Below are 17206 nucleotides of genomic sequence, written 5' to 3' on the forward strand. Positions count from 1 at the left end.
TGCCCGGAATTCCGTGCAGATTCTCGATTTTGGCAGTAACATTCTTGACTTCGATAAGATACACCTAAAGGTCGGAGGTTACATCGACGGAAATATAATCAAAATGACACTAAAACTGAGAACACAACTCCAAGTAATACGTATACCTTTTAATTCCAAGTCGAAAAATTGGCACGTTTATGAAATTAGGAATCGCGCATGTAATTGGAACAAGATCGTGGGCAATTACGGTCTTAATGTTGAGGAATAGTTGCTATTTTTACATAAATTCCTGCAAAACAAAATTCACGTTTAGAGGACGAGGGAACGTTTTCATCGACTTAATATTATACGCTTAGAAGGTTACATCAGAACTATAGAAACATCTGTTAGGATATTGATAATAATACGATCAATCCTGAACGATTTATTACCTAGAACTCCGAAATGCTATCTTTCGATTTTTTGTCCGAAGATGCAATTGTGAAGACTTCGAACAGGTTAATTAAATATTTATCTATTCGCTTTTCAGTATGGAAATTTTTTTTTGCAATCTTTGGTGATCAATTACCTTTAAAAATACGTGGCATTCCGTTGAATTGATGATGCCGAGTCCAAATCATATAGGATCCATGCTATTTGTTTATAAAATAAAACGGTTGCGAAAAATATGAACAAGTAATCTATATATACGATAGCATGGGTGTTAGTTTCTGTGTCAGGTTTACATCCGGGTTGTTATATTGGTATGAACTTAAATTTCTTGTCATAAATAATGTTACCAAGAATTCTCTATGAGTTTTGGTTTCGATTTCGATTATAGCTGATGGCACTTCAGCTATCCATATTTTTTATAAATAATTTAATCAAGAATTCTTCATAAGTTTTAGTGTCGGTTTAGATTATCGTTGAAAGAACTCAAGTTTATATATATATATATATATATATATATAATGTTTATTTAGGTTTCGATTCAAGCTAATGCACCTAACTCATATGGATATACCTTTTATGAAATCGCAACTTTATAATAGATAAATTAAACAGAACATTAACTCAATAATAATATATACGAAATCTGCAAGAATTAAAATATCATATTTAAGCGAAATTTACGACCGGGCTTTGCAGGGCATTCGTGCTTGATTAAATAAAAAAAATTCCAGTTTTAATAAAAAAACTACTATAATATCAGAGCGCCTCTATTTACACCGAACATCTACAGAATGCCAACATCAATATATTACATATGAATGCGCCTTCGTGGAAATTGCACCGGTCCCGCTCGTTCACACACACACACACACACACACACACACATATATATATATATATATATATATATATATATATATATATATATATATATATATATATATATATAATCTGGTTAAAGACGACATTTTTTCTTTTGTTTTTCTACTTATTTTCGCAAGCCAAGTGATTTTTGTCAGTTATTTCTCTAGCGCTTTCGATCAATAATTGTCCTATGGAGTAATTTAGTTAGAAAGGCTTTTGTCTGTTGCATTTATATAGATACTATATCAGTTTGTTTTTATTAATTTTGTTTTTTATTCATTTGTTTATTGTAATTTATATAGGTTTATATAAGTTTCTTTTAAGAAGGGTAGGATAAGAGGGTGGGTAGTAAAGTGTATTTTTATTTATTTCTATTACTATAAGTTATATATGTTTATGTTACGTTCACCTTTCATTGCACACCTGTGGAACCCTGTTCCGTCTGCCTGCTTCCCTCCGGACTACAACTTGGATGTCTTCAAGTCCAATGTTAACAAATTCCTAATGAACCGCCCCCTTAATTAAACACTTCATCAAATCTCCACACTAATGTAATGTACTTGCAGTAACCTTATCCCTGAGCGGCTTCCGGGCCTTGATAAGTGGTGATCACTGTGTAAAAAAATTTAATTGATGAAGCTCAATGTAACTACAGAGCATATACAAATCAATGACAAAAGTCTATATTCCAAATTTGATGACGTGTATTTCTGTAAGTACGTTGAAATACACAAATATTTATGCATATCTATATGTCTTTATATATATATATATATATATATATATATATATAATCACGTATATATGTTAATTGTTAAATATGCATAATATATTGGTAACTGTGTTGAAAGCTTTTTTTTTTCTATTTTTTATGAATATTGTTTCCAGTAATTTTAATATTTGTGTGCAATGATTTGGATACTTAATTTTTTGTTTTATTGGTTCATATATTTCTTATTTCGGTTGACTTTATTTATTTATTTATTGTCATGAGAAGTAATATGACGTTAAATGGCACCATTTTCTGGTAGGTAATATGTTAAACGTCTTGAGGAAGTTTTCGCTGTATGATTAATATGTGTTCTATATGAATTCGTAGATTGTTTAGGAATATATACTTTGAATGGGCTACATTTCGTATATTACATTTGTTTGGCTCAGTGTGTGATAAATGGTATTATTGTTTTTATTGTTAAGTGGAACATTTTGAATCCCCTGTAATATATTTTTAGTTTGATCCTTCTTTTATTTTGTGCGATCGGTTTAATATATCGCTGTATTATGTCTGTCATTATATTTCGTCGAGTTTATAGTTATTACAAAATTGTTTGTATTTTTGTAATGTAGCTGAGAGTTTACAAGTTTGTTAGTGTTCAGTTCGCGTTTTTATGATTGGGGTTCATAGAAAAGTTTTATGTGTTGAAAATGTGTTCTTGCTGAGAGCCTGTTTTATAGTTATTAATTATGTGTAGACTACGTTCTTGGATGAAGAAATATCGTAAGCACGTTGGATCAGGTATTTATTAGGTCTATTTTTTTTACTTTACTGTGAATTTGATGTGATTATTAAAGAATGATAGAGCTGTTTTATTTATTATTTGTGAGGTGATAAACTGGTGCTTGATTAATGGGGTCTCAAATATTTACCTTGTATACACTGCACTTCACAATTTGCTAGGAATTTGCAATAACATGTCTCAAAATATTGTGCATCCACAAGTATTGAGGACATCAACATAATAAACATACATTTTGCATTTTTGTTTGTTTGTTTTCCATTGAAACAAACTGAACCACAACAGCGCGTGGCTGAGTACAAGCAGTCTCAAATAACAATTATACATAATTAAAGTATATATTCCAAAAATATTCTTATTTTTGCGCATATTTTAGGAGAAAAATATTGCTTTCAAGTATAATTAATGAGAATGTTTGTAAACACTGTTGGTTCATCTTCTTTATTGCAGCGAAATTCGGAAATCGAAATAATGATGTTCAAGTGAAACCACTAGTGCCTAATGGATTGGCATGTCGCAGTAATGTAAATAGCAAAGAAATTGCCAAGAGCGATGAGGTATAAAATTATTAATATAGAAACTATTTTGGGAAGAAATTAGTAATGCTAGCTATTTCCCTTCTGTTTACGGCACATGTCACGTGACCCAAACAAACATAGTCGAAATCATTTTGTGACTGAATCTTGGAAGATTTAATTAATTGTGAAAGGACAATTAGCTATATAAACTTATGGATTGTAAAAATCGACAAAAATGTAGGTACTTATCACTGTGATTTTAATTAAAAATCAACTTTTCGGCTGTCGGATTTCAGTACAATAACGAAGAAGCACACTTTTTATCGGCCTACCTGTACAATGAATACCCCGCATATAGTTTATTGATACTCTTGTATAATTTTTCCCAGATCATCGGAGTTTTCCCTCGGTTATGGTCCGGACTCGACTGGCAGTCACAGAATGAGTCTGAGAAAAAAAACAGACGGAGACGTACTTTAAAACAAAATAACATCAAAAAATAAAAATACAATAAATGAAAAAATAAAAATATACAGAAAGTTTAGTGAATATATACTTATTTCTAAGAAAATCTTGCATTTTGTAGTGTTAACTTGCTTATATTATGTTTTTGGCAATTTTATTATAAAAAAAAACTGTTTTTGTTATTTTTGAGACGTGTGGTCAACCGAACACACGGACACAAACACAGCATGCACGAACTATAATAAGAACCATTAGTGAAGGGACATACGCGCAATGAGAGGGCAATTAGGGAGAGTAACTTTTTTTCAGAGTGCGTATCCTGTAAAATAATAGGGAACACCAGTTCGATAGCTACAAAAGTAACTAATAGTACGTATGTACACACACAAGCTCGCACAGACCTGATTCTAATAACCTACGTATTAAATTAACTTGACGATTTGTGAAATAATGTATCTGGTAGTGACACCATATTTTAATTTTAGTAACCGTTCGTTTAGATAGGATAGAATTAGATTCTGGAATATAAGAATTTGAAGAAATCGACTAATCAGAATGGACGGAATTGGCGAGGGAGTCTCGATTATTCATGAATCGAAAATTGAAAAGATTATGTTTAAGCTATGTATTCTTGAGCCATTTACGGTCGCTATAATGACAGATTATGTGGAACGCGTACTATTCGTGCCACTGATAATTGGTAGTAGTGGAAGGACTAATTATTTAGAAAGAAACATTCACATCTCATCTAAATCATTCAGAATTGCAAGAAAAGTCATACTTTAGACTACATACGTTTGTCTAACAATGTAAAGATGAACCAAAGTCTTGTATGATCTTAGCACTTTCATATTGTAGTAAGTATTCCTGAAGTATTTCCATGAATATAGTAATGACTCAAAAGCTACTTTATCTGGTCAAACTGAAATTTGGCAAGGCCGACACTGTTATCAATAAGATATCTTATCAAGACATCACATTTGGAAAAATCGAGGCTCTGAGATGAATACAAGACGAAATTATCGCCAAAAGTTTGATGTCAGCCTGGCATTCACTTTTTGACCTAGATATGCTTAATATAAATCTATTCTAAGTTATATCATGACTGAACATTTTTACCCAGATTGGTGGTGATTATTCAAGCGATGAGGACACCGGGCTCTAAACAAACAAATCAACACAGCAGAAACATAATCCTTAACTTAACGGAAGTAACAATACGTCTGTAACATATGCGTCTTTTCAACGTTGAATTCTATGGGAATAATAATGCTACTTTCAGTTTATAGTAAAGTTGCTTGTGATCCACGAGAGAACCTTTCTATCAAGCTGTCAGTTCCGCAAGTAATAAAGTTACTCAATGCGTTATTACATTAATTTAGCGTCCATATTTTCCAGATCGAGGATTTCATGGAAATACGCGAGATCTAAAAGTATCGATCGATGGGTGGTCGCATGAGACAGAAATAAAAAGGAAGGAAGTGCGGTCATTCCACGATGATGACAAACGTGGGAGGACTTTTCTCTTCTTTAGAAGTAAAATATCAAAGTGATATTGGCAGTTATTGAATTCAGAAGACTTTCGTATTAACAATTGCGCGGGCGGTTGCATTGAGTTTCTTATCTAACTGTTATATATAAAATGGCAATATATGTTTATGTGTGCATCCACCTAAGAAAAACACAAAGCTGATATATTATTATTCTGTTTAATATTTCGTGGTTCAACAAGAACCAAATAAGTTAGAAACCGAATCAATATTTTGGATGACTTTAATATGTAATAGAACATTGTCTTTTTGTAAACATGTGAAAGTTGCAGGGGAATTGGTAAGTAGAGATAAGATGCAAGAAAGTAGAAGGGAGAGATAAAGAGGGGGTAGAGAGCGAGAGTGCATCTAAGCAAGGTTAAAGGGAATGGGGAAAGAGAGATGTAGCGAAACAAGTGGTTTTCGCTTTACATTTTATTATTATGCTTTTCATAAAATCGAGCAATGCCGAGTATCCATGCCCTCAAGAGAAAACGTGGTAAAACTTCGAAACGTGGTAGTGCAACTAAGTGTTTATATTGAAGTAAGGGTTACGCAATCGAAAACCGCACATCCCCTGAACCAGCACTGCTATGGTGTTAAGAACGCCAAAGACAACAGGAAGAAATAGGTGTTTAGAAGAGTCCTTTCGTTTCGCGTATTTGTTTTGATTTAGAGTGGCACTCTAGACTACACTACTATGCCATGTAAACTGTTTGTAAGGGGACGTTAACACGTCCCTGTTAAAGTTGCAAAAAGCTAATGGTTATAGATATAGATACGATTAGATACAGTTTGTGGATTTCATAGTCCCATGAAATTCCTCCTTTGGAGGAAGCTAGTTCAAATGAGTATGGTAGAGTATAGCATCAATAGTTTTACTTTTCTTTTGATATGTGGTCAGCTATACGTGACTTTTTAATATGTCTACATATCACGAATTTTCGGTGATTTCTTGTTCTAGTGGTTCTTTTTTTTTTTTTTTTTACTTTCCCAATATATTATTAGTGACTTGCTTTTCTCATGAATACGGTTCTAATATGATGTATAACATTCTTTGAATTCTTTCAGACAAGCGCATCATTTGTGATTTGAATAGAGAGCGCTGATTATAACTGTGGATAAATAAAATTGTTTTTAGTTCGAAATTCTCAACAGATTTCCGAGTTTGGCATAAAGATTCTCCTGTTTGACAATATGCATTTAAAAAAAAATCAGAGGTTACATCATAAAAACGGTATAAATTTACCACCTAATAGAAACCCCTAATCTCTTCAGGTGCGTCATGTCCAACTTGTGGATCTTTATTTTGAACTCGGGAGTCTATACGAAATATAGATTGCAACTTTTATTTAATCCATGTAGGTACATTACTCCATTTTTGTCAGTTAAATATTCATCGGAAAATGTTATATAATAATAATTTCTAAGTGACTAGTTATTTTTATAGTCCACCTCGATACATTAGTACGAACGATAATAAGAATACAATAAAAATTCTACATGGCCATGTTTGAATGATCAAGAGCAAGCTAATTCCGTCGATTAATAAAGGGTTTTATACGAAATCAACCAGAAATTCTAGGGTTTCAGAAAGGTTTCCTAAGTTGACAAAAGTCACTTGAAGAAGTCGGAGATAAAAGTAAGCGAACGTTTTGAAATGAACATCCAGTTATTAGAATCAGTCAATTAATACAAGTTAAGATTCCTTACCTCATAAATTCCCAAACAAAATCATAAAACAACGTTACTAATTAAATTTTATTTATATAAAAACGTATTGCCGTTTTGACTGAGAAAAAAATCACCATTTTTATTATGGAGTGAAGGATTTTGATTTCATTTCAGGCGGCAGAGTAATTTTGAAGTGGTTGTTTGACTTCCTATTTTAATCCTCGCTTATTTTACCACCAAAAATGTGTCGCTAAGAAGGTTAATACAGTTTCTTAATGTTTGCTTGACGTGACGGAAGTATACATACACGCGTGTGCGATTATATATATATATATATATATATATATATTAAAAGTTTATTTTTGAAATATCTTTAATTTCAACGTATATCGTTTTCGTTTAACGGGTCTAGATTGTTATGTTAAAAATCAGTCACCGTTAATTTCGAGTTCAGCTCAATGTATCTTTGTTGAAATTCAAAGACTTACTTAATAAACATCATTATGAAGAAACTCAATAGAAACTATATAGTAGCAAGTAATGAATAACTGAATAGTATAAACTGAAACCTTAAAAAAGTGAAAAAATGAACATGCAGGATAAGATAGAGGGATATACACCACTGTGCCCACATTTTACCCTAACAGATTATTAACCAGGATTCAACAATAATCCTAGCATTAGCCTGTTTTCTCCATGTATTTCAGATTTGTGAAACATTAGCAAAATAATATTAGTCGAAATCCTACCTAAATTAAAAACCAAAATTCACCATAACCTATTGAAATCATCGGAAGAGGTAATTGAATGGTTCGGCACACTACCCCAAGACAAAAATAGAAATTCCTTATGTTTGATATAGATTCCTATTACCCCTCTATTTCACCAAATCTTTTCGACGAAGCACTAGAACTAGCTAGAAAACTAACAAAGATAACAAAATTAGAATTAACTATTATAAGATTAGCCAGAAGAACTATATGATTACAAACTATGGACCAGAAAGAACAGGAATCTGTTCTTCGACGTCACAATGGGATACCCGGATAGTGCACACGTACCAGACCTTGAACTATATAAAAAGATTCCAGGACTTAAAAGAGGACTATACCGGGATGATGCATTGATTTGCGTGAACTCAACAAATAGGTTATTTGAAAAACAAACAAATAAAAAATTAAACAATTCTTCAGTAAACTGAATCTAGATATAACAATATACCCAAACCATAAATGTGTAAACTTCTTAGACATAACCGTGAATCTAGACAACAAATCCTATGAACCCTACCATAAACCTAACCAAACGTTATTCTACATAGATCACAAGTCTAACCATCCGAATAGTATGAAAAAACACTTATACCTAGCATCTCCAAAAGAATATCCAAAATATCACAAATTGAAGAATTATTCAATAAAAATAAGAAATATTATAACCAAGCCTTAGCTAGATAAGGATATAAAGAACGAATCAAATTTGTTAAGGAGACCCCAAAAAATAACATAGGTACAGAAAGAACAATAAACAATGCAAATGTAATATCTTACAACATGTCGATGAGGAAATATAAAAAAGAAAAAAAGAGCAAAAACCAATGAAAAAATATAACATACACTAAACACAAAAAAGAAAAATGAAAAGTTAGACCATAATAAAACCGGAAGAGAAGTTAAAAAAAATAGAAGGAGGAGCTAAACAGGGTTAAATCCACCGTAAAGCCACCACATAAAAAATAACATCCCGAGGAAATGATTATAGACAAAATTTCCGGCAAAGTAGTAAACTAAGTAAGATAATTAATAAAAACACTGTTAAGCTATCCTTCTCAACATCTGCTAACTTAACAAATACCATAATTGGCTCCAATAACACAAAATTAAACAATTTTTTGAAAAAAAGAGATTGGACAGAAAATGAATCGAACAACGTAAAAGAATGTAACTGCCGAAACACTACTGAATGTCCAATGGGGGGGCTGTTTAACTTCAAACGTAGTATACAAATGTGAAGTTATAACAAATAATGAAACTATAGTATTGCTTTAAGGAAAAATATCGTAATCACCTGGCATCGTTGAAAACTGAAACTGAGAAATAAAATAATACAACAAATAACGAAAACAACAACAATGTAGATAAAAATGAAAATAACAGTAGAAAGGATGATAACAATAGTGACAATTACAATAACGAAAATAGAAACAGAACAAATAGTAATAACGAAAATAACAGGAAAAAAACAAGAAAAACTCAACCACCTTAGCAGTATCGATTAAGGAAGTAAAGAAAAATAAAACTGAATATAAATTAAGATGGTCAATAATTGATAAAGCGGAGAAATATCAACCAAGCAAATCGAAAAGATGCAACCTATGTATTCTAGAGGCATACCATATACAAATATCAAAAGAAAAATTATTAAACAAACGACTAGACGTAATGCATGGATGTCTGCACAGAAATCGATACTTAATTTAACGCACTAGAGCAGATTAAGAAAAAAAATGAAAATAAGTAAAAATCAATAAAAAGAAAAGGAAGAAACAATTAAATAAAAAACTAAACGTATAATATAAGGAAAGAAAAAGGCGCAAGGGAAGTAAATAAAAATATATGATATGAGAGTAACCTCCCCTTTAAGCAAATAGATTAAATGATAATACAAGTTGAAATACCAAGCAAAAATGAATATTAAAATAAACACACATAAATGTAGAAATAAAATTATAAGAAAATTGGAAAACCCTTCTGACGACAATAGCCAAGATCATGATAGGGACCTGGAATATGAGAATGCTATACGAGATAGGCAAGACTGGTCAAGTATGTAGTGAGATGTACAGATACAATCTTAAGATCTTAGAACTGTGTGAGACCTAATGGAAGAAGTGAACGAACAAGACCGACGAGTGGAGACACCATAATTTACTCTGGGCAGGAATAGAGTAACCACACATGTACGGTGTAGCTCTGCTGATGACGCTCGAGGCAAAGCAAGCACTGTTGTCCTGGGAACCTGTATCTTCAAGAATTCTCATGGCATGACTCAACTCCAAAAGCATTATCACTATAATACAGTGTTATGCCCGTACCAACGCAGAGCACATTGAATACAAAGATGAGTTTTATGAGCAGATTCAAGCAACTGTTGACGGAACAACAAAGATAGACATGTAGATCTTGATGGGAGATTTGAATGCCAAGGTTGGCATGGAAAACACGGACACAGACGTTATCATGGGCAGACATGGCACTGGAGAACGGAATGAGAACGGAGAGATGTTCACCGAATTTTGCACTTTCAACGACCTGGTTATTGGGGGAACCCTTTTTCCACATAAGACTCTCCACAAGAGCACATGGATTCCCCTCGGCAGAAGGACAGAGAACCAAATTAATCATGTCACAATCGGGCGTGGAGACGAAGCCTGAAAGATGTCACGGTGAAGCGAGGTGCAGACGTGGCATCAGACCACGGCCTGGTTGTGGCAGTGGGGAAAACAAAGCTGAGGGCCTACAAAGACCAGGCACGAAGACCAGCACACAAGTTCAATGTCCACAACTTGAAAGAAAAGGCAAAGGTAGAGGAATTCAGCAGAGAACTACGAAACAATGCTTGAGCATCTACAGGAAGAGACAATTGAAGTGGTGTAGTCTTCGAGAGACCTGGAAGACAACATCCCTAGGCAAGAAGAGGAAGAAGCACTAAAAGTGGCTGACGAGGGAAACTTGTGCACTCATCATGGAGAGAAAGAACTTGAAAGACAATATCAACCAGACACGACCTGGTATAGAAACAAGAACTACAGATGCGATACCGGGAAACAAACAAGGAAGTGAAATCTAGTGCACGGAGAGACAAGAGAAGGTTCATAGCGGAGCTCACCGTGGAGTTAGAAACCGCTGCTGACCAACGTAACATTAAGGGACTATATGAAACCCAGCACACTCTCCAGGAAGAACAGTAATCCAAGCCACCCTGTGAAAAACAAGAATTGGAATGACAGCGCAACAGAAGATGAGTAAAGAGCAAGATGAGCAGGGTAGTTCAAGGGGACGCTCAACAAACCAGCACCACCCACCACACCACCAACCTAGTTCTTGGACCTCAGAACCCTCCTAGCAATCAAGGCCATGAAATCCCTCAAGTCAGGCAAGGCAGTTGGTCTTGGTGGAATACCACCTGAAGTGCCCAAAGCTGATATCCAGGCCTCAACTGAGATGTTGCACCCTCTTTTCACCAAGATCTGGGAACAAGAACGAGTACCACTGGACTGAAAGTGAGGACACCTCGCAAAGCTGCCACAGAAAGATTATCTCTCCTCTTGTAATAATTGGAGAGGAATCATGCTGCTATGCATACCAGGCAAAATACTAAGCAAAATCATTCTCGAGAGGCTGAAGATCGCCTAAGACACGATACTTCGGGATGAACAGACTGGATTGCGACAGGACTGCTCATGCACAGGCCAAATCGCAACCATGCACCTCATTATCGGGCAATCCCGAGAGTGGCAGGCCACCTTGCACAAAGTCTTTTTCGACTTCCAGAAGACACATGACAGCATTGATAGAGAGGTCATCTGGAGACTGTTGCATCACTATGGCTTTCCCCCAACAGATGTAAGAGGATGCCACGACAGGAAACTGACGGAACACTTCGCCGTACAAACCAGCGTCCGTAAAGGTTGCCTGCTTTCCCCGATAATATTTCTGGTGGTGGTCGACTGGGTCATGAAACGATCCAAATCAGGGCAGAGGACGGGTATCCAGTGGCATTTAACAAAACAGCTGAAGGACCTGGACTATGCAGATGGCGTCGGCCTCCTTTCATACAGGTATCAAGATGCGCATAAAAAGATATGTCGTTTGGCAGAGGAAGCTAGAAAGACTGGACAACATCGGGAAACAGAGATCATGAAGGTAAACAACAGAAAGCAAGATCCAGTGCAACTACAGAAAGAGAACATTAGAGAGATTGACAAGTTTGTGTACCTGAGCAGTGTTATCAGCAGGGATGGAGAAACAGATGAGGACATCAAACGCCGGATAAGCAAAGCCAGACACGCCTTCAGCATCTTAAAAGCTATCTGGAGAATAACAGCTCTCTCACTTCGGAACAAGACCTTAATTATCAACACTAATGTGAAGTCGGTTCTACTCTATGGCTCAGAAACGTGGAGAGCGACCAAGATGAACACCCATAAACTCTAGACATGCACCAACAGATGTCTCAGAAACATCCTAAACAGCAAATGGCTAGAGAATATCTCCAATCAACAACTGTGGGACAAAACCAAGCAAACTCCAATGGTGATAGAGGTCTAAAAACGAAAATGGAACTTGATTGGCAACGCCGTGCGGAAGTCTGCATCCAACATCACTAGGCATGCCCTTGAATGAACTCCTCAAGGCAAGCGTATCATTGGTTTGTTGAGGCAAACATCGAAAAGAAGCATTGAGGCTGAAACCAAGGCTGCCAGAATGACATGGACGGAACTGAAGAGAACCAGCCAGAACGGGGTCCGTTGGAGAAACGTGGTTGCGGCCCTATGTTCCTAAAGAAAGCAAGAGGCATACAAAAATGTTAGTCGGTGGATCGAAAATGTTTATGTGAACATATATTAGAAGTTGTGAGAGTTTTCCGACCTGAAAAGAGCTTTACTTGTGGAAGAGTAGGTGGCATTTTTGTGGACTTTTATTTCGCTTCAAAGCGCCTGCGAATGTTTGGTAAAGAGCTGTCGCCCATGAAAATAGGTGGTTGTAAATATAATAATAGGAGACTTCAATTACATGCGAAATAATATTTTAAACAGTGATTTAAATTTATGATTCTTGCCTTAAATCGCTTTGTGTTCCAAGATTCATGTTGATCAAATGCTCATTCATTTTCAGTCTGTTGTATAGTTAAGGTGATCTTATAAAAGTGATTCGTCGAAGTAGATCACACATTATGCTTAATAAAGGCATAATTAAAAACGTTTCTCAGAAAGTTGACAGCTGAATAAACCAGACAAGAGTTGATACGGGAACAGTCATGACTGCCCCAATAAATTCAAAAGATACTCCCTAGACGGTTTTATTCATTTTAAAATTCATCAATACGTATGTGCAATTACGCTATCGATAATACTCATTAATGAATCACAAAATAAATTCCATCGATTAAAAACGAAGCAAGAATATGTCGACCAATAAAAATGTTCATACGTTGAATTGAAGATTTGGTTCCCGCCTCTAAACTTTGTTTCTGAGGGTAACGTGACTTTTATCGTAAAAGCAGTTATAAACTGAGCTTTGCAAAATTACGACGAAGGCCAAACGATTAGTGCGATATACTTTGATCTTTAGTACCGATAGAGACAGACGTTTCTCAGCATGAAAGAATCTACCAATTTGGATTGCCAAACCATGGTGAAGGTTCAGCAACAATAATCCAACGAGGAGAAAAACAAGATTCGACAAAGAGTCTATGTTGTCAACATAAATGGATCCTAAAAAAACACTATTTGAAGATAATAAACAAGACATCAATTTATGACTTAAAAACTACTAAACTCGCCGAAACACGCATAAATGAAGCCAAGAGGACTAAAATGAGACGGAATATACAGCAAACTGTATATAATGAATAGAGCGTGCTGTCTCTTTGTGCATCCATTCATTTATAAAATTTGAAATCCGCACTAATAAGCATACATTTCTGCTAATTTACAATCAGAATCAATGTGAATGTATTTGTACATAAACGCATATAAGTCGGTCTCGTTACATGCAAGCTAGCGAGTAAAAGCCTACCTTTCTAGACCCAGATGAAACCACTTCAACTAGAGAGGGAAAGTGAGAAAGTAAATAACCCCGCCACTTCAAATTAATACGAAGAGCAATCATTTACACTAAATAAAGTGTGCGTTTCCTTAGTTAATCAGATAAAATAATTTATATATAAAAGTTTGATTATTGACATAATTCCATGACTTAATATGAATATAAATGCAACCATTAACGAATCACTCTTATTTTTATCATTTTTTTCTTATGTATCAGACTTTAGTCCGGATTATTTGAGTCTTTTGCGTTTCTCTTAATATATTTCTTCTTATATTTTCGTTTTGTTTGAGTTTAAGGCTATTATATTTTAGCATTTCCATAGTTCGTTACTATTATTTTGTAACAGGATTGGCTCTCCCGTTCTAGTATTCTAAGTCTACATAAGAAAATCAAATGAATGCACGTGTAATCTCACTCTAAAGTACACAGTAACTATTGTTTTTACATCATTAAAAAATTATGCTGAGACTCCACTTATTAAGAATTAAATTATTCTATGATTTTTATAAACATTAACAGATTCGGCCTCACAAGTATGTAAAATATATTTGCATGCAGATTTCGTATTCATTTTTACAGAGCTAATATTTTATTACAATTATATATGTATATATATATATTATATATATATTATATATATATATATATTTATACTATTATGTTGAATATATATATATATGAAACTACTTCAAGATATGAGTAAATTTGCGCATGCGCAAAAGTAGTAGAATTACGTTGGCAAGTTGAAATCAACATTTTGTATTTCGACTTGCCGTTATATTATCTTATTCATCCATCTAAACAAAATGTTTACTCGTTATAAACATCCTTGGTGTCCGATCTATATTTCCTGTTTATTTTTATGCTATGTGACCATTAGTTTAAGAGTTTATTGGTTAAATATTTATACAGACACACATTTATTTGATATAGACAATTTGCACGAACGCTGTTGATGCATAACTTTCACCGTCAGTTTTGACTGAAATGTACACATGGTAGTCTAGTAAAAAATAAATAGTATTTTAAAATTATTTGAAAACGGATTCACTTTTAACTTAAAATTAAATTCATGTGTGAATTTGTAATTAAATATACAATTTCACAGTATTTTCTCAGCAAGAATATAACTTGTGTCCAAATGGAAAATATTTTTTTCATGTTTCAGAAAATAGATTACAGTCACCTTTGTATCAGTTGAATAAATCCCTCAGTAATTTCTTTTATGATTGAAATAGAAAATAACCATCCTTCGTAAAAGACAATACTGTAGGTCAGTGACTGTAAGACCTAATCCGTAAAGTTGGCAGGTCACGCATTTTTTGATGAAGAGGCGTACTATTATGAAAGCCACGAATCGGTTTAATAGCTGCATCTGTTCGCATTCGGCTTCAACGCGTTGGCGATGACTGATTCATTTCTGGGATCAACTTGTCGTTTGTACAATGTACTGCGTTGCTTTATCAGTTTCTAAATCGTTCATCAATAAATATAAGACGTTATATATTTATCATTTGTAGATGACGATTAATAATCTGAATTACTTGAATTTTAGATGTCTTTTAAAACGTATCAGCTTTATCTAGCTTTCTGCGGGTATATTTTGTCAAAGGCGGAAATCATTATATCGAACTAGGGTAAACTCTACACAATTTCAAACTCAACCTTTTTTTCTTATTTAATCCATAATGGAACATTATTCTCGTTCTGTCAACCATGACACAGTAAACATCGTAAGTAATTCCTAATTATATTCTTGATATGGCTATGGACTCGTAGCACAGTAGATAATGTGCTGAAAGAATCTGTTTTGGATAATACACATTTAGGTCCGTATGACTGACATTGACTTGAATGTGTTGACTGGATTGTAGAATTACGTCAGAATTTATACACCTTCCAAAGCCAAGTTTCGCAAACTCACTGACACTTCATAAATATTCTTTGTCATCAAATGTAAAGTCTTGAGATTGTTTGGTAAGGTTAAACGTTCCAGTGTAGGTATATCCAAAATATGTTCTGAAGACACAAAGGAAACTATTCTAAAGGTAGATAAAAGAAAAGATGGCTAGATAACGTAAATGGACGAACATGGACGTAAACCAAGCGAAGTCAGTTAGCCATGTTAGTGTGTATTCTCCAGTTAGCAGAGAAAACGCTTAATAATTAACGAGCAATACTAAGAATGTAATCTATCTATTATATCTATAAAAGTGAACGTGTCTGTCTGTGTGTCTGTGTGTCTGTGTACATTTCCCTACGCAATAACTCTGCCAATTTTTAGTCTATAGACTCGAAATTTGAAATACCGGGTACTGAGATTTGGGAAAATCGATGTGACGGGTGTTAGCCAGAAATTTGGCTGTAAAGGGGTCAAATTTCAACGATTTGACCTTTAAGAACTCTACCAAACTCCACCGACAATTTTGGGTCTAGACACTTGAAATTTTAGATATAAGTTCCTTGAACATGGATCTAACTTAATAAAGTGATTTGAGCCCGAAACAATAAATTTTAAGGGGTCATAATAGGGGTCAAAGTTTAAAAAAATTAACCATTTTTTTTGTTTTTTGCTTTTTTTGCACAGCATACACCTCCAAACACCCGAGCAACGCCGGGCACCCCTGCTAGTCTATAATATAAATCTCACCTGTCTGTTTAAATGTATGTATGTATGTTTGTATGTCTGCCTAAAATTTTCGACAGAGGCGAAAAAATTTTCACAAGATCCTTATCGTTTTGAAGCTCGACCCTTCGAACCACAAATTTGGTTAAAAACATTAATTCCTTCACCCTTAAGTGAGCACTTTTCCACAGAAAGTGGTCGTTTTTTTCGCCGATATTCTCGAAAGTCATCCCGTCTTTTCGATTGACTAGTCTTAATTTAAACCTTCGTCACTTTCCGTTTGGCGATGGACGAAACGGCAAAGGCGTCACGTTTTTTTTATTGCTCTTTTCCTCCTTCGCAGCATGGGTTCGAGCCTGCCTGTATATTACCACTTTTTATTTTATAAAAATTTTGAATTTGATAGGACAAGGTTGAAGAAGGATTGGGGTTAAAACATTGCAAGAATATCATCGAAGATCACATTAGTATTCCGCATTATCTACCTAATAAAGTGTACCACATATTTATAAAAATGTATGTTTTCCGTTTTAATTATATTTAAAAATTAAATTCCTTGTGACGTTTCACTTGAGCAAAGGTGTTTTCCTCTGGTATAATGATTGTTTTCAATTGTATCCACGACAGAGGTAAAAAATGAAAGAGGGGTGCGAAAAATGCGAGTAGGAGTTGTAAATAGCAAGAGAGATGATGAGAGAAAGCGCAAAAAAGCGAGAGAGATCTGGCAGGAAACTGTGAAAGAGAAACAAGACAGTAAAAGAGAGTG

General features: G+C 34.4%; 1 protein-coding gene across 1 annotated transcript; it reads left to right on the plus strand.

Annotated features, from left to right (window-relative positions):
* The first annotated feature begins 11465 nt into the window (after positions 1-11465).
* Positions 11466-12197, plus strand: LOC145291043 (uncharacterized). Its single transcript, XM_080136550.1, has one exon. The coding sequence runs from the start codon at positions 11466-11468 to the stop codon at positions 12195-12197; it is 732 nt and encodes a 243-aa protein (XP_079992676.1).
* The last annotated feature ends 5009 nt before the right edge of the window (positions 12198-17206 follow it).

Source organism: Euprymna scolopes, chromosome 12 (genome assembly GCF_053919585.1).
Source record: "Euprymna scolopes isolate OS-2025 chromosome 12, ASM5391958v1, whole genome shotgun sequence".
Taxonomy (NCBI): Eukaryota; Metazoa; Mollusca; class Cephalopoda; order Sepiida; family Sepiolidae; genus Euprymna; species Euprymna scolopes.